This window comes from Diaporthe citri (assembly GCF_014595645.1).
Source record: "Diaporthe citri strain NFHF-8-4 chromosome Unknown scaffold_2, whole genome shotgun sequence".
Taxonomy (NCBI): domain Eukaryota; kingdom Fungi; phylum Ascomycota; class Sordariomycetes; order Diaporthales; family Diaporthaceae; genus Diaporthe; species Diaporthe citri.
The window spans coordinates 4,143,112-4,160,353 of record NW_025064847.1 but is presented as its reverse complement, the minus strand read 5'-3'; the positions used below and the strand labels follow the sequence as shown (position 1 = coordinate 4,160,353).

At 57.9% G+C, this 17,242-nt stretch overlaps 7 protein-coding genes across 7 annotated transcripts; 3 read left to right on the top strand and 4 right to left on the bottom strand.

The window, feature by feature from the left end:
- Positions 1 to 2,135: 2,135 nt before the first annotated feature.
- INS49_006700 (uncharacterized protein) lies at positions 2,136 to 3,333 on the bottom strand (the record flags this gene model as incomplete). The annotated part of the gene is made up of 2 exons (XM_043167470.1): positions 2,136 to 2,560; positions 2,643 to 3,333. The coding sequence occupies 2 exons, from the start codon at positions 3,331 to 3,333 to the stop codon at positions 2,136 to 2,138; spliced, it is 1,116 nt and encodes a 371-aa protein (XP_043028614.1).
- A 1,427-nt stretch (positions 3,334 to 4,760) lies between these two features.
- Positions 4,761 to 5,481, top strand: INS49_006699 (uncharacterized protein; the record flags this gene model as incomplete). The annotated part of the gene is made up of 4 exons (XM_043167469.1): positions 4,761 to 4,887; positions 4,956 to 5,093; positions 5,175 to 5,358; positions 5,418 to 5,481. 4 exons carry the CDS (start codon positions 4,761 to 4,763, stop codon positions 5,479 to 5,481), a joined length of 513 nt encoding a protein of 170 aa, XP_043028613.1.
- A 566-nt stretch (positions 5,482 to 6,047) lies between these two features.
- Positions 6,048 to 7,438, bottom strand: INS49_006698 (uncharacterized protein; the record flags this gene model as incomplete). Its single annotated transcript, XM_043167468.1, has 3 exons — positions 6,048 to 7,229; positions 7,296 to 7,322; positions 7,391 to 7,438. The coding sequence occupies 3 exons, from the start codon at positions 7,436 to 7,438 to the stop codon at positions 6,048 to 6,050; spliced, it is 1,257 nt and encodes a 418-aa protein (XP_043028612.1).
- Positions 7,439 to 7,753: 315 nt separating this feature from the next.
- Positions 7,754 to 8,941, top strand: INS49_006697 (uncharacterized protein; the record flags this gene model as incomplete). Its single annotated transcript, XM_043167467.1, has 2 exons — positions 7,754 to 7,813; positions 7,886 to 8,941. 2 exons carry the CDS (start codon positions 7,754 to 7,756, stop codon positions 8,939 to 8,941), a joined length of 1,116 nt encoding a protein of 371 aa, XP_043028611.1.
- Positions 8,942 to 9,310: 369 nt separating this feature from the next.
- Positions 9,311 to 11,899, bottom strand: INS49_006696 (uncharacterized protein; the record flags this gene model as incomplete). Its single annotated transcript, XM_043167466.1, has 1 exon — positions 9,311 to 11,899. The coding sequence occupies one exon, from the start codon at positions 11,897 to 11,899 to the stop codon at positions 9,311 to 9,313; it is 2,589 nt and encodes an 862-aa protein (XP_043028610.1).
- An 826-nt stretch (positions 11,900 to 12,725) lies between these two features.
- On the top strand, positions 12,726 to 14,363 carry INS49_006695 (uncharacterized protein; the record flags this gene model as incomplete). The annotated part of the gene is made up of 3 exons (XM_043167465.1): positions 12,726 to 13,059; positions 13,121 to 13,661; positions 13,724 to 14,363. The coding sequence occupies 3 exons, from the start codon at positions 12,726 to 12,728 to the stop codon at positions 14,361 to 14,363; spliced, it is 1,515 nt and encodes a 504-aa protein (XP_043028609.1).
- Positions 14,364 to 16,003: 1,640 nt separating this feature from the next.
- INS49_006694 (uncharacterized protein) lies at positions 16,004 to 16,621 on the bottom strand (the record flags this gene model as incomplete). The annotated part of the gene is made up of 1 exon (XM_043167464.1): positions 16,004 to 16,621. The coding sequence occupies one exon, from the start codon at positions 16,619 to 16,621 to the stop codon at positions 16,004 to 16,006; it is 618 nt and encodes a 205-aa protein (XP_043028608.1).
- Between the last annotated feature and the right edge of the window lie 621 nt (positions 16,622 to 17,242).

Genomic DNA, 17,242 nt, shown 5'->3' with positions numbered 1-17,242 from the left:
ACCTCGCGCGCCTGCTTCTGCCTGTTTCATCGATATTAAGGTGCGCATGTCGGGCGGGCGCTGGTCAGACAGACTAGACTATCACATAATCATCAAGGCCCGTGGTCCTTCGGGTAATCTCCAAGGCCCTGATGCGACGACATCAGACACCAATTGCTTGTTGGTCAGCCGCTGTTGTCATGACAGCCAGGCATAGGCGTCTTGTCTCAGACTCTTTGATGTCCCAAGAACATCTGGACCTCTTGGACGTTGTTTTGTCATCAAAATCCAGCCCGAGAGGAAGGATCTCCCACCTTCGCGCCACTCCGTCCCGGGGTCCGGAGCGCAGGCGGCCCCACCCGGGGGCCAGGTTTGTTTGATGTCCTGCGGACTGCTGACTAGGTTGGTAGTGTGAGGATGACCTTTTTTCTTTTCGAATATAACCTTTTTTTCACGTTGCCTTTGTCGAGTGTCTGGCATGCGAGCTTAATCGGCTCCCGTGCCTCCTGGCCCCACCCGGCTCTTGCGTCGATACTTTCTTCCATCAGTTCCCAACATCCTCACCGGTATGGAGTACTGTGGTGTTGGGGGCTCTAGACCACCGCGCGGGTAAACAAGCCTCCCCCCGCCCCAAATCTTGCAGCTTGGGTGGAGGCTGCAGCCTCGCCTTTACTTTGAGGCGAGAAGGAGCGAATGCGACGAAAGGGGGGTTTCACGCTCAGAGGAACACATATGAAACATTCATGCCTGTGTACTGATGGGATCAGAAAGCCCGACGGCTGGTGGTGGTTGCTCAGCCAGGCACCAATGTGAACTCAATCCGCTAGGCGCCCGATGAACAGCCGGGACCAAGCAGGCGTTAGCTCGGGGCTGAACTTTTACGAGGGCTCGGATCCGGACTGCCGCGCTCCCCTGTGCCGGTCAAGAGCCCAGTGTTCGTTCATTCAGCTCGAGGCGCAAAGCTACCTCCACACCCTCACGCGTGGTGCAATGGTGAGAATTGTAGATCTCGGCCCGAGTGCGTGTACCGTTCATCCCTGCGTACTCTGGCGGGTTTGAGATCAACACTGTTGTTGCTGTTGCTGTTGGGACTTTGAACTGAAGCAACACCCAACCAAGCCCGTGCAGAGCTCGCCAAACTATGGCCCGCGCGCGCTCTACTTCTCCGGAATCGGCGAGAGGAATGGGAAAGTGACCTATGGGGATTTCTCTTACCTTCACGCCCTCGGGGAGGACGCGGAAAGGATTGTGATCGCATTTTACCTTTGCGCATTTCTTGACCGGGCCAAGGGAAGGGTACGGTGAGGTTGTGCCACGAGCCTTTCTGCTTGTTCGTGGCCCGTGAGCTCCGAGTCCGAAGCTCAAGCGAGACCGTGGCCCTCGAGGCCGGCAAGCCCTCCAGCAGCGCGCGCAGCTCTCCCGTTGTATGACACAGAAGCCCAGACTGTCCCACCAGGAACAGTCCATCTTCGCTCAGCCCGTGAGCCATTGTCTGTTGGCGACGTCAATGAGAAAGACGGCCATCGTACGTCCTGTCGTGCCCCAGCACATGAGCCCTTGGGCACCCTGCCTGTGTCTCCGGACAAACGAGACGGTCCTCCACGGCACCGGTTCCCACGACGCGACATGGCATCACCAGGCAGTCAGATCGGTCGTTTCACTGACGAGCACAGCATGAGTGATGATGACGGTGTACTGGTCTGAAATGCGAAGCCTAGGCTCCCTCCCTCTCTGTATTATGATTACTCAGTAGCACAAATCTATCTGCCCAACCTTCGCCGTGTCCAACCGAGCCAGTGCTCGCTTTGAAGGGGGAAAAGCAGAAACGCCCGAGACAAACAATTTTGTACAGTTTCGAATATAACCATATAGGTCACCAGGCCCGCAGTCCGGTCGAGCGACCGGGCCCTTCGAAGCCCGCCTCAAAGTGAATAGGTAGTGATAAAAATCAGAACGCCGCCTGCCAATGCCCGGTATTCATCCCTCGAGTTCAACATGCGCCTCGTCTGATCAATCCAAGCATCAAAAGGGCAAAATAAAAAAGAATCTTTTTTTTGAAAGTAGCACAGTCCAACGAGTGGCGGAGAATGGAAACTCCAAAGAATTCGAACTCCGGGATGCTCTGGAGCTGGTCCTAGAAGAAGCTGGCTGATGCCTTACTGAGTGGCTGCGGCTGACTTCTTCTCGCCCTTCAGACGGGCGTTTTCCCTCGTCCTCTCGTACTTCAAGCTTGTGTCGCCCTGCCACATAGTACCAAGCCACCGGTCCCAGGCGGTGAAGAAGGGCTGGCTGAAGTTGGTCTTGATACCCCAGCTCTGGTGGTGGATATCGTGGTAGGTGGCGTTGTTGCTCGTGATATTCTGCAGAGGGTCCCAGGGCAGGGCATATCCGCAGTGGTCATCGACGGTCTTCATTGTGCTGCCGATATAGAAGAAGATGGACATTCGTGGAGACATCATCGAAACTTTGTAGGCAAGGCCCGCGCCTGCGGTGTCGAGCACGAAGCCCTCAACAGGGTGGTTGTATAGTGCGCCGTAAGCGTAGGGGACATAGAGACGGTGGTGGCGGGCGTGCCAGTTGGCTGTGGACGGTTACGTTAGCATTGGAGCAACGGCAGATGAGGTTTGCAAAAGCCAGGTATTACGGCCTGCGGGTGAACTTACTGTACATCCACTTGTTGACATGCATTGCGCGGTGCCAAAAGTACTGCCACGAGTCCAAGAAAGCCACGGCAACCCAGAATTGGAAGGCAGGGATGATCAACCAATATATCGCCTTGGCCAGCACCAGCTCCCAGGTCGCAAAGGCCGGTACCGACACATCCGCAGTCGCGTCGAAGCTGGTCAAGAATGGATACTTGCCACCGGCCAGGGCACCGGCGAGCAGTGGGTGCGAGGCCGACATGTTCTTGGAGATGACCGCGGCATTGAGTCCAATCAAGCCCAGCACAGATGGCAGAGCCCTCTGCGCGAGGCGGATCCTGGTGGCCCAGACGGCAACATCGTAGTTCTCCATGCCCGTCACCTGCTCAGGCTCCGTAAGCGACAGGAAGGCGGCGGTGGCCATCTGGATGATCTGCTCGATGATGACATCCCGTGCAACCTGCCATCTGGAGGCGAGGTTCCGCTGGGCGATCTCCTCGGGGGTGTGCAGGCGGTACTGGGGGAAGAGGTCGTAGACGTCGATGATGTGGAAGACGCAGGACACGACCCAGTAAGCAATGTGTGGGCCGATGACCGACAGCCAGAAGTCGGAAATGAAGGGCAGCAGGTCAGGTATCGGGGCGGTCGTGTACGCGGGCAAGGGAGGCAGATCCGACAACATGGTGCCGTTGCTGACTCCGGCGGTCGACATCGTGACGGTGGTCGGAGTGGCGACCATCACGAAAGCGGAACGCCGGGCTGGTGAATGATTCAGGGCGTGCAGGACGTGCAGGACGAGCTTGGGCGGCCCTTTTTTATCGATAAGTCGGCCGGTCGCGTTGGGCTCGGGTGGCGAGAGCTGGCTATGCGTGCAGTGTTGCAGCACCAGGAACAGGAACAGGAACACCGGACGAAGAAGCTGAAGAGGAGTTGACGATGCAACAAATTGAGGCCACAAGAGCTGAAGAGAAGACGGCCGGCTGACGGGACTATAACCTGTGGCAAACGTTGAATAAGCCCTTTTGGGAGCTCCTTTTTGTCGACAGAGGTTTGTCAGACGTTTGATGGGATCGGCCGGTCGCGAGCAATTGGAACCCGGCGGCGTGGGCCCTTTTCACCAATTTCGCTTGCTAGTCGAGTCTGTCCGTTTCTTCCGGGTCGCCTGTTGTTTGCCACCACTGGTCGAACCACTTTTTAGGGGCCGTCAATCCGACAGCATGCACGAGCAATGTTGATGAAGCCACAATGTCGAGAACATTGGGAGACGAATGGCATATCAGGCTTGCTCTCCTGTCAACTTGCTCAAGTAGCCCACCCAGAGCCTTTTGTATCCAGACAATGACAATGCCATCATCTCTGATGCGTTGTCCGCCATGGCAGACGGCCTGCATCAAATGCATGGGAGTTCCTTGGTCGCCATCTGCTCTCATGACGGGCCAAGCCCAATGCGTCCAGTGCAGCCTATGCGACGCGCCTGGACGGGCTGGGAATGCCATTTTCGCAGGGCGCGAATTTCCTGCCCAAGTCCCAGGCTTGTGACAGTCGCGGACATGCCGCCTCTACGCATTAACACGGAGCAGCCCCATCGGTCCAGTGTCTCTGTTAGTGCGCCTGAGTAGAGACCCAACCTGGGCCTTGTAAAACCCCATACCGACTTCCAAGGCTGTCCATGATGCTCGACCGAGATCCCAAGATGCTCGCCTTATTTCCTAGCGGCTAGTCAGTGCTTTGAATCTTGGTCATGGACCCATAGCACCGGCTCCATGCACCGAGAGTATTCCCCGGGCACCCAGTCAGCCTTGTTAACTGCCCAGGTGCTCTGGCAGTCGGTCGGGTGGGTAAAAGGGGCTCGCTCCAATCAAGGCCCCCTTTCCCCCTGCCCCCTGCCAGAATGACAGTTCCGACCCGAACCCTGACAGCTCATCCAGCTAGTCCCAATCTGCGATGGCTGCTGGCCCAGTCCACCCCTCAAGCCCCACCTTTTGATTTTCGATTGACATTTTCCCCGCGCCCAGCTTCACAAACCACCATTCTAGAACCCTTCGATTAGTTGTCCAAATTTTCTTTCGCCTCCCCCTTCACGACAATCACCTGCGACCTCTCCCCCTCTACCGGTGTCCATCTTCAAATACCGCCAAGATGCTTATCTTCAAGGATGTTATCACCGACGACGAGATGATCTCGGACTCGTACGACCTCAAGGAGGTCGACGGGATCGTCTACGAGGCTGACTGCGCCATGATCGAGGAGGGCGGTGTCACCGTTGGTAAGCTTCACACAGGGCGTCCCAAGTGCCGAACGAAGGGGCGTTCAGCTGATGAATTCACTCTCCAGACACTGGTGCCAACGCCTCCGCCGAAGAGGCTGAGGAGGGTACCGACGACCAGATCGTCAAGGTCAACAACATCATTGCTTCTTTCCGTCTCCAGTCCACCCAGTTCGACAAGAAGGGTTACCTGGCTTACCTTAAGGGTACGAAACAATAGTTATATCCCCTGTGATTGGATCCCCCCTGGAAGAGACGAGCAAGATTCTGACACGCGGATTTCATAGGCTACATGAAGGCTGTCGTTGCTGCTCTCCAGGAGGCCGGCAAGGGCGAGGACGAGGTCAAGGCCTTCCAGACCGGGGCCCAGAAGTACGTCAAGGAGAAGCTGCTGCCCAACTTCAAGGACTACGAGTTCTACACCGGCGAGTCCATGAACCCCGACGGCATGATCGCCCTCCTTAACTACCGGTGAGTCCCAATGTTCCAGACCAGGTGGGGTTCAAGCTTGCTGATCATGTGGTTGCCAGCGAGGACGGTGTCACCCCCTATTTCATCTTCTGGAAGCACGGCCTGAAGGAGATGAAGGTCTAGACATACAGACTTCAACCACATCCCCTTCCCTTCGATTTCTGGTCCACTAGTCTACCTCGCCCTGAGGCATAGGCGATCAAGCGTTGCCTAGATTGGATCTCGGCATACACAAACAAAAAATGATACCATGAACGACGCGAAGATGTCACCACAATCTTCAGAATAATATCCGGCTCGAAAGCAGTGTGAATATCCCTAGTGACATGAACTGTCCAATAACAACGAGAAGGCATCCCATAGATTTCCCGGATGTAGGCTCTGCCATGAGACGTTCTGCGAGGCGAGCGGACAGAATATTACAACCCATATATGAGCTTATACTTTAAGCCGGCGTCTTGTAGCGTGTGATGTTATAACCAAGTATTTCTACTGCAATAGTATGCAGGTCAACTCTTTACGCGCACGCTTGGAGCCCGTTGTAAATTTGATATTGATGCCATATTCTATGTTACCCAGAACGCCCGTGCCATGCATGATTTGATGTCTACCCAGAGTAAGAGACTAGCGTGATAGAATCTGTGTAAGAGAGGACCGTAGTACAGCACACCGCAACGTCAGGGTTCGTCCTAAAACGGCCGTGTCGACATTGGCACCGGAGGGGGCGCGTCTTCATCCCCATTGTCGACAGGATTGCCGCCCAGCTCCGGCTTCTTCTTAGGAGGCGGAGGTGGCGGCGGTTTCTTCTTGCCCAGCAGCCCCGCTGCGTTGCTGATGGTGCTGAGGTGCGACTGCGCGGGCGAGGGCGTCCTGCCGGCCTCGCCCCCGCTGCCACTACCACCACTCGCGTTGCCCAGGTACCCGCCTACCTTGCCCGAGACCCCGTACTTCTGATCCAGGCTGTTCGCCTTGTTGACCCCGGAGGCGACCTGTTCGCCGTGCCTCTCCCTGAAGTTGTTCGCGGTCGACGCAGCCGACTTGGCGTCGGAGAAAGACACGGACCTCGGGTCCTTCTTGAAGTCGGACATTGTCTTCAGGGCGGCTTGTTTTTGTGCCCATGTCGTCCCCTGGGTCGGTGCTCCCTGGGCCGGGGGTGGGGATGGTGTTGATTTGCTACCAAAGCCGCCGAATTTCGAGAACCGCGACTGTAGCTCATTCACCGACCCCGGTCCCGCTGCCGCAGCCGGTGGCGGGGCCGGGCTACTCGCGCCTGACCGGGAGGGTGGTGGCGGTGGTAGGACCTGTCTGTTCCCGCTGCTGATGCCGAGTCCTGGTACCGAAACGCCATGGGCGCCCAGGCGGTCGACAGCGCCTTGGTTCAGAAAGCCAGTCTGCCGGCTGGGCGCGGCCGGGGCTGGTAGCGCAGGTGAGGCGCCGGGGGAGGGCCCCGGAGATGCATTGTTGTTCCGAGGAGGGAGGCGTGGGGGCAGGCTCGGCGGAGGTGGCTTTGCGGTTGCCGAGTATGGTGGCGGAGGAGGACTAACGGCTGTGTCCCTGCCATCAGCGCCGTCTCTCCGTGCGGGTGGCGGAGGAAGGTGAGCTGTAGACAGCCCGCTTGTGTCGACGCGGTAGGGCCTGGGTGGTGCGGGCGCTTCCTCTACTCCCTGTTCTTGGTCTGCATAGCCATACTGCTGGGCCGGTGACGAAGAGCCTGGCCTGGCAGTTGATGAGGCAACTCCCGGGGGTGGAAGTACGGAGCCGGTTCTCTTTGGAGGCGGGGCGAAGGAGGCCGGGTCTCTGAGATGTGAGATGGGCGTGACGTCTCGGTCTGCGTTGCTCTGAGTGTTGGACTTCCGGCCAAAGACGGCTCCCTGCATCTGAAATCAGTAATGGGCTCGAGTCTGCCTGTCTGCGCGTCGGGCTGCTGTGCCACCTACAACTTGACCCCTGAATGTGGTCTCGTTCTGCCGCGGTCTGTCAGCATCGGGCCCCCTAAATAGGTATCTGGTCTGAAGATGGGGACAGGGCATACTTTGTCCGGATGCCAGCCGTCCTTTGCAATTTCCTTAAATTTGTTCATTCTGAGCACCAGGTGGTCAGTACTGTTGCACACTTCCTCGTCTAGGCAAAAGCAGAGTACGAAAGGGCCTTGCTCAAAAAGTTGCGCGATCGGGGATCATTCGCTGTCAAGAGCTCGTACAAACCGGGAACCTGACGTAACTGACGGCGGGACAGGACCCCTGGAAGTACCCTGTTGCCCCGGGAAAGCTGCCGAGTCAGAGCCACCCAAACATCACTTGCTTGATTTTGAGCCTTTCACCCCACGCGGTCGACGCGTCGCCCAGAGAGGTGCAAGCCCACTCGCGTCTCCCCTTCACATGTGTCACGATCCAACATGACGGCCGCCAACACAGACACCGAGCTGCTAACAGAGCATTTTGGATACCCTCCAGTCGTAAGTCACCCATAAGTGGCAGTCATGCACTCACTGTAAGCCAGACGAGAAAGACTAACCAGCATTCTGCAGTCGCTCCTCGACGAGATCATCAACAGCATCAACGTCATCGCCGAGCGCGCCCTCGCCAGCGTCGAGCAGGGACTCCTCAACGCACCACCACAGTACCTCGGCTTCGGCAAGCCGCAGAACCCACCCGCAAATACAAAAACAAAGAGGAAGGGCAAACAGCAGCCACCGCCAGAAGATGCACAACTGGACCTATCCCCCGAGGCGATTGAGAAGCGAGCGCACGATGAGATCTCCAGCGGCACGCACCAGCTCGAGACGCTGCTGTGCGCGTCCATCGACCGCAACTTCGACAAGTTCGAGCTGTACGTGATGCGCAACATCCTCTGTGTCAAGCCGGACGATAGGGACTGGCTGCGGCTGGGGCACTACGAGGGGCTGAACTTTGACAACCTGCCCGCGAAAACACCGAGCAATAACACCAGTGGCGGCGCCGACGACAGCATGGACGTGGACACGCCGGACCGGCCGACGGTCGAGTCCGTCAACCGCCTGCGCAGGAGGCTGCAGGCGTCGCAGAAGCTCAACACCATGCTGCACGCCGAGAAGGCGCGCAACGACGCGCTCCTCGGCGAGCTGCGGTCGCTGGTCGGCAGGGTCGGCGCCGGGGCCGTCAAGGACGAACCCCAGGGAGGGGGAGAAGCGAGGCCGAAGCCCCCGCTCGCGTTCCTGCACGACAGGGGCGACCTCACCCTCGCCGACGCCAAGACCCCGCTCACCACCACGACGGCCTTCTCCCTGTCGCAGCTCCAGGCGCTGCGCGCCCTGTCCGGGTCGCTGTCGAGCATCCTGCCGAGCCTGCAGGGCGGCGGCGTTGACGAGGGCGGCGCGAGGCGGACGTGGCGGAAGGAGCGGGTCGAGTACGTCGAGGGCGCGGCGCGGAAACACCTCGAGCACGTCAGGGGCCTGGAGCTGGGCAGCGACGGGGAGGTGCGCGATGGAGAGTGGCAGGGCGAGGGGAGGAGGTTCGCCGGCGGCGAGGTCGCGGCTCTGGAGGGTGTCGTGAATGCCCTGGCAGGCTCTGGTAGTATAGGCGGGGATGACAAGATGGACGAGTAAAGAAGCGTGATCACCGGTCGTGAGACTCCAGTGGTCCGGGGAGTGGTTTATCACGTTGCAAGGCTGGCACTGTGAACGGCTATAAGCAGAGAGAGAGGCGTGATCAAGCAGTTTAAGCAAGGCTGGGAATATGCCTATGGCTAGTAGCTTGATGTGCGACGCTGCCATGGAGTTTCGCATTTAGGGCGTAGGATATGGGCGTTAGGGAGCTGTCGGATAGGAAAGGAAAAGGACAGGTCGATGAGTCAGGATTGATACCTCAAATACTACAAGATACACCAGATGTGTGGTATTCTCGACGTTCGTGCAAAATTACATCAGGCCGCAACACCCCCAGGCCCTTACTATCTATAGTGACTGTCTGTCTCTTTACATACTATTCTCAGGATTCGGCATGGATAGATTCCCTCCCAGCGCAAGCTGCCTCCACTCGGCAGGCGTCAGCAGCCCACACTCGACCGCGTAGGCCCAGAACCGATGCCTCCAGTACCTGCCCCTCTGCTTCTGACGTTTGCTCCCGAACCCTTCCCTCTCGCCGATCGAGTTCACGTGGGAGTTCTGCCGGTGCATCTTCACGATGTCTACCGTCCTCCTGGCCTCTTCCCTCTTGCCCGCCTTGACCAGCGACAGGAGCAGGGTCGAGAGCGTGTCCAGCGTGAGGACCGACCCTATGTTATCCACCTGCTCGAAGATCTCATATGCCTTGTCTATGTCCCCCGTCGTGGCGTACCCCTTGATGACCCGCTCCCAAAAGACCCTGTCGAGGCCGCGCCCCACAAACATTTTCCACTTCAGCCCGTCTTTGTTCATGAGGTCCTCCACGGCGGCCAGGTTCGGGGGTTCGAGATTAAAGTAGTGATCCACCAGGATGGTGTGCATGTACGGCGACATGGTGAGGCCCTTGCTGTGGATGTGTTTGCGGATGGCTTCCACCGCCTCGTAGCTGTTGGCGCCGGGCTCGCTGACGAGTAGGTACAGCATGCGCGCGAATGTCTGCATGTTGGCCTCCACGCCCGCGGCTTCCATCTGGTTGAAGAGATCGTTGACGCTCTTGACCTGCTCGGCCGCGTCCGCGTCCTTGGAGTCGCCAATGAGGCCCTCAAGGAGCACCGTGAACGTTGCCGCGTCCGGCTCGACGCCCTTTTCCTTCATCATCTTGAGCAGGCCGTCGACCTGCGCGGCGTGTCCCTGAACGACCAGGGGCCGCAGCAGCGTGTTGAAGGTCATGATGTCTGGCTCAATGTGGTTTTGCGACGCCCAGTCAAGGACCTTCCTGGCCGCGGACATGGCGTTCAAACGGATCAGTGCGGCAACGGCTGCGTTGATCGGGGCGATTGTTAGTTTGGACTGGTGCAACATCTCGTCGAGGGCCCGCAGCCCTGCCTCGGGCTCGCCGCAGTCTATCAGCCCCACGACCCGAACCGACCACGCCGCTTCGTCCACCTCGAGGCCAGAAGCCAGCAACTTCTTCCAGACATTCTCGATGCCGACGGCATTCTTGGACCTCCGGCACCCTTCAATCAGCGAGGTCCAGGTCTTAACAGTTGGCTGGACTCCGATGCGTGTCATGCACTCCCAAACCTCAACAGCTCTCTGCGGTCGATGCAGTGCAGTGAATGCCAGGATGAAGTAGTGGAACAATTTGTCCATAGTTTGCAACTCCGCCTTCCGATCTTCATCTAGTACGGCCTGGTGATTCCAGAAACGTGCCCACACGGCCTCAACGGCATCAGCGTCGCCCATCCCAAGGGCCGTGTTCACTTGATGCATGATAACATTGCTGCTAGGGCCCCCGCGTCGTTTGGCCTCCGGGTTGACCTCTGGCTTGCTGACAATAGTCTCCAGTCTGTGCTTGGGCCTGTCGGTCTGACGAAGCTGAGAAATGAGCGAGTCCCAACGGTCCAAGACATAGACCAGAATATCTGGGTGTTCTGCGAAGATGTTATGCAGGCCTGCTTTCCAGATCGGAACAGCAGCGAGTATCTTTCCCAATGTGTCGAGAAGGGGCTTTGCTTTCTCCTGTGCCTCGAGGTGGGAGTGGGACGGGTCTGCTAGAACCATAAAAGAAGCGATGGCCACGGCTGGGATATTCTTGAAATCGTTGCCCCAGATCTGTGGAAACATCATGTTGATTGCTTTCACCGCCTCGCCACCCCGCGCATATCTGAGGAGAAGCATCTCGTCAAGCTGCGGGAACCGGAAAGACCATTCCTGTGCATCGCCATATCTATTGGGGGACAGGCGGTGGCGGTGGAATACGATCCAAGTATCGATCAGATCCTGCAGCAGCACATCCTTCCTGGCCATGGACCTTGCATATGCCTCCGCGTCCGGGTAGTCGGCTTTGGCAGTGCTCCTGGTCACGATGTTCTGGATGAGGCTCATGACGGAGTCAGTCCATTTCTTGCAGCTCAGCGAGTCGAGCTCGGAAAAAATCTGAGACGCCTGGGCCAGGGATGGCAACTTCTCGTTATCCCAGTTTTCCATCTTCGCTTCTATGACTCTGGTCATGAGATAGGTTCCTCTCTGCTTCAGAAGCAGATTCCTGCCCTCGAAGGGCACATTATTCCACACTTTGGTCAAGAAGAACTCGAGACAAGACTCGATGCTCTGCCCCCTCAGCATCGACTTTAGCCGTGCGAGGTCGTTGTAATACTCGAGGGCGGCGGGTGACTTCGGCGCCGATTCCGAGGGCGTATCCTCCCGATCAACCTGTTGGCGGACGACGCGCTCGAATATCTCCAGGCTATTCCCCTTGGAGGCGCTCTCGGGCCTTCTGGTAGACTTCCACCGACTCAGGCCTCTGAAGCGAGGCTTGGTAGGGCCTTCATTCTGGGCCGGCACCTTCCTGCCCGATGTCTGCCGCTCACCGGGTTCCGCAGCATCGATTGAAGGGACATAATCATCAACGGTGTGGTCTGGAGCCGGATCTGGCCTGCCGGTCGAGGCTGAGCTCATATGTGCCCTGGCCTGGAGCTGCCATTGTGGGAGCCGAGGAGCTTGAGCTCGAGACAGGGCTTCGGCCAGGAGGCGCCTGCGGCAAGGGCAGCATACGGCGCGGAATCTTCGCATCGGACGCGATTTTCTCCCCCCCACTGCGGCCAGTGAAGGAATTGCAATCACAACTTCTTCAGACGTCTGAACTCGGCCCCTCCAGGTTTATGTCGACTTGCCCTGCATGCTGGCCTGTGCAGTCCAACCTGGTGCAGAGATTGTGAGGCACGAAATGGGTGTGTAGTTCAGGTGTGTATGTATGTAGTGCAATGAGCGAAGATGTCCAGTGTTGGAAATAATTGTGGGGACGCGGGATTCTGGGGCCCACACCCCAGCCAGGGCCAGTCAAGGCTGCATGTGCTAGCCATCTGGGCATGGTGCTTGGTGCACTGCAGCGAGTCACTGCAGTGCATTCATCACAAGCCACCTGGCAGTCTTTACAGCCTGCCATGTTCGTCTCGTCCCCAAGTCTCACTTCTATGACAGCCCGGTGGGCTCCTGTGACGGAGATCCCGGGCTAATTCACGATGCATTTGACCAGAGATGCTAAGCCCCAGTACAAATAAACATACCTCATTGACTTTTCTGTTCCCGGGTTGCACTATCTTTCATCATGAAACCCTGGTCTACACAAACGTTGTCTGACGTTGTTGTTAATTCGCACCTTGACTCACTTCCACATTCACTTGACCTAGCCTCACCTCGCCTGATTTCAAGAAAGACAAGATCCCAGCAGTGTGTTGCACAGGCTGACAGAACTTAGTTTTGTTACAATCTTCATCACACCACCATGACGACCCTCCAGCCACGAGAGCCGTACACGGAAGAGGAGCTCAAAGCCCTCTACCCTCCTGGCCTGGAGCTTGTCCAGGCCCAGATCCTCCTCCGCCATGGAGAGCGCACTCCGGTCTCGGCTCGCTTTCAAAATGCCGGCCTTCACCCATTCTGGCCCTATTGCAAGTCTGCAAGTCACCTGAGAAACGTGGTGCTCGAGGCAAACAAGAATGGCGTTGTATACTCGTCCCTCGAATGGAAGAAACGCCTCGAGTCCTTCGGGGAGGGCACTGACGCCCCCATCCTGGCCACAGGTGCCACTGGTCATGTGGATGACATCTGTGAGATGGGTAAGAAGACCTTCAAATCCCCTTCTTTTATCCATGGTGTACTGTACTGACCTTGCTGCAGGCATGCTTACTGACAAGGGGCGAGAGACTACTTACAGCCTTGGCCAGCGTCTACGTGGGCTGTATGTCCAACAGCTGGGCTTCCTCCCGGACACCATTGAGTCGACAAATTTCATGTACCTACGTGCCACCCCAGTCCCACGTGCACTGGAGTCTCTGCAGCAAGCCTTCGTCGGCTTGTACCCCGAGGACAAACGCACTTCTGATTTCCCGCCGCCGACCATCCTGCTCCGGAACTTGTCCAGCGAGCAACTGCTGCCCAACGAGGGGGGTTGCCTGCGCTTCAGGACCCTGATGAAGGCATACGCCCAGCGTACGGCAGAGCGCTGGAACTTTACTCCGGAGATGGACTATCTGAACAGCGTCTACGGCAAGTACATGCCTGAAGGCACCCGTGTGGCTGTGGACGCAAAACCCCGACTCTCGGGCATCATGGACACCGTCAACTCCACTCTTGCTCACGGCCCTGAGACCAAGCTTCCCGATGTATTCTACGACGCAAAGGCCCTTGAGACCATGGAGAAGATCAACGTTGAGGAGTGGTAAGTTCAACCAGCCCCTTGTGTAGATACCGCTATGGCTAAGCTACTTTTCTATTAATTAGGTTTGCCGGTTTCAAGGAAAACCGCGAGTACCGTGCTCTGGGAATGGGCTCCCTGCTCGGCGACATCACCGCACGTATGGTCGCCAACGTCGAGGCGTCCAACAAATCGGGCAGCCAGGGCAACGCAGTCATCAAATTTGGCATGTCTGGCTGCCACGACACCACCCTAGCCGGCACTCTCGCCAGCCTCGGCGCCTACGAGACTCATCGCTGGCCCCCATACACCAGCCACGTCGCACTTGAGGTTTTCCGCAAGTCCACCGCCGCCTCTGCCGCAAAGGCCTCCGGCGCCAACGAGGTGCCTGCCGCCGGTCCTGCCGCCGCCGCTGGGGCCAACCCAAGCTCGCTGGCCGGTAGTGCCCTTCACGGCATCGGCCGCAAGCCACTGCAGGAGATGACCGAGGACGAGCTCAAGCGAATCGAGGGCCACTACGTGCGGGTCCGGTACAACGACGAGCCCGTTACGATACCCGGCTGCAAGGCCGCGGGGAACCACCTGGAGGGCGACGAGACCTTCTGCACCCTGAAGGCCTTCAAGAGCATCGTTGACAAGATCACACCAAAGAACTGGAGGAAGGAGTGTGCCAACACAGATAAGGGGAACCTCTTGCCCCCGAAGCCGGACCCCGCTGGCTACTAAGAGAGAGGAGCGTGTCCATTGGGAGCAATTATGGTACTTGTTTGTTTCTGGGACGGATGCATGTCTAGCGTAGAAGAATACCCCTCTAGAGTAGTAATATAGTTGATAGACAATTTAGACTAGAGGGTCTCCAGAATACAAGACATCAGAACGGCTTTTATGCCGATAGACTTCCGGGGCTCCATAGCCTTGAGAGCCGCCCACTTGTCTTCGTCCGTACTCGTGAACCGCTTGTCGTAGATGGTGACTCGGTCAGTCCGGTCACAGTGCCACAGTCCATTGATGCCGAAGTTGACCTCGACAGAGCACTCTGGTTATACCATACACAATCCCCTGCCTGCTGGTATGATGGCCTCACCAGGTACATCGACACGTTTGCTTAGTTCCCGAATTGGGCCTCGGAGACCTGAGGGCACAAGACCCTCCAAGCGAGGAGCCTTCATATCCCGCGTTTGCTCAAAGGCGCCGCTTCTGCTTCCATGCGAGGAATCACGGCGAAAGTTCTCATGTGCCTTTCAATCTTCACACGTGTAACATAGCTCGAATCCGTAATCAAGGACGCGGTGGTTGTCAGTAAGCGCGAGGTGAGGACGAGGTGAGATTTTAGGGAACCTTTTGCAGTCGCGCATGGGCGAGACAGTTTCAACAGAGGGAACACAATGAGTCTGAAAAGAAGGTAGCTACCAACTCAAAAGGCCGTCGTGGATATGGATTTTGCTTCACTGTTGCCCTAAGTTACAACCTGGGTAGCAACCGGTTGGCCTGGGAGATATTTTGTGGTATAGGTCGGACTGGAGCAGGAATGATGTCTCAATTTTCCTTGCTGTCGCCCTTCTCGATATTCAGTTGCAACTTGAGACCAGAAGCATGTAATTCCACACGGCGTCTTTCAACCAGACAAGACTTGACGGGCAGCTACTCCGTCTCCTTCTTGGTAGCTCACGATCCGCACGCATACAAATGATCGTATCCGCGATGCAACCATTGTGCAGATCCATGAACCCAAATTGCTGTCGCTGTCTGTGCACGAGCAGAGGTGCACATTTGTGTCTCGCAAACACGTGCCGCGGTGCCGCGTTGGCACGGGCATCGCGCGGCGATCATCGTGTTCTCCGCGCCAACTCTCTTCCGCAGACACGAGTTACATCGGCCCTGGGTTCGTGACACCCTCCGAGCCTCATGGCCCCTGGTTTTTCAGCAGCACCCATAGACCCGAACGCCAGCCACATTTCGCTGCACCAGGAAGGAGTCCGAGGTAGCGAAATAGATATCTGCAACGCCAAGATTCTCACGAGCTGAATCGCTTGTGCATCATTGGAATGGAGGGCCAGAGGGAAGCTGCATTCGGACCCGGAGGCCGGCGAAGCCCTGAAGTCTGTGTGTCTCTTGGTGTTGAATGTCGAGAGCATGGCGGCTTTCCACGCTGCAAGAATAAGCGGGTGAGAATGGGCAGGATCTGGTGCGGCCTGGTCACACCCGAGTCCGCCGATGAGTGGTGAACCAATCCGCGACCGCATCTGGACTATTGAGTCCGATCATATCGCATTAATTTCCGGGTGGCAGTTCGACTTGGCCATGGAGGACGGGGCGATCACTTTGTAGGCCTGCGTTCATGCGCAAAGGGTCTCACGGGCCCCCATTCACTTGGCGGCCAGTTCCTCGCCAGCGACTGCCTGCTGATGCTCATGCTGCTGCCTCGCAGCGGCGGCCCTCTCCTTGGCCCGCTTCTTCCTCGCCCTGCGGACCTGAATCTCGAGGTCCTGCATCTCGGCACTCAGGGACGCCAGGCGCGGGACGACGTGGTCGACCGCCTCGGCGGCGCAAGCCTGGGTCTGCCGCAGAGACAGTGGCGTGAGCACGCCGAACCATCGGAGGGGGTCCCTCGCGTTTTGCTTCTTCGGGCCCGCCTCGCTCTCAGCCGCCGCCGCCTCCTCCTCCTCAGCTGGGGGAGCAGGATCTGGCGCAGGATTCTGGCGCGAGTCGTCGCCGTCGCCGTCGCCCCGGGCCCGGCTGCTGTGCGACACCGTGAAGACTGGCAGGCCCCCTTGGGTGCTGATGCTGACCTGTCGCAGCGCCTGCATCCTCTCGTCGTAGAAGTCTGGGCCGTAGCGCATGCCCCTCTCGGCTGAGAAGTTGGCTCGGGCCAGGTGCTGGAACATGCCGGTCTGGAGCTGGCTCAGCCTCGCGCGCAGGGTGGTGTACTCGTCCAGCAGGGCGAGGTAGCGCTCGAGGAGCACATCTATGGTGTCAGGATCCATGGCGAGACGGCCGATTGGTTGCTCAGGCGGGTGTACGAGTCGGCGTTGTCGAGCTCCAGAAAAGACCAAAAACAACCCCCGACCGGTGAGAGAAAGAAATGAAGCTGAGGCGGCTGGTTTGATGCGAGGTGGTCTAAATCTTGTCAGGGTGCAAATAAGATCGGGTGCTAATGGTGTGCGGCTGCGGGCCAACTTTCACGGGCACCCATCGGATCTTGCCGCAGGTGGGGAGCCACAGTGCCCACAGACCTGGTGATGCTACCATGATTCTCGTAGCATGGGTTTGCTTATTCCTGCCCCTGAGTGCCAGAGGCTATAAACATGCAACTACGTGGGAGGCTGGTGAATGGGCGGGGGCTGCTTCCTCGAGTAAGGGCACCGCGTGCTCTGTGGATCCTACTAGGTAGACACGGTCGTCTACACATGGCCACCTCCGTTCAACTGCCCCGAGAGGCACCGAGGGAGGGGACGGGCGTTGTTGCAACACGGGGGCGTTGTTGCAACACGGGGGCGTCTGCCTGGGAACGGGGGAAAACTTACCTAGGTAGTCGTCGAATTCAATTCCCGCTGCAAGTCATCCCGCTAGTCCATGCGATTGATTGCGGCAGAGCGCACCGACTC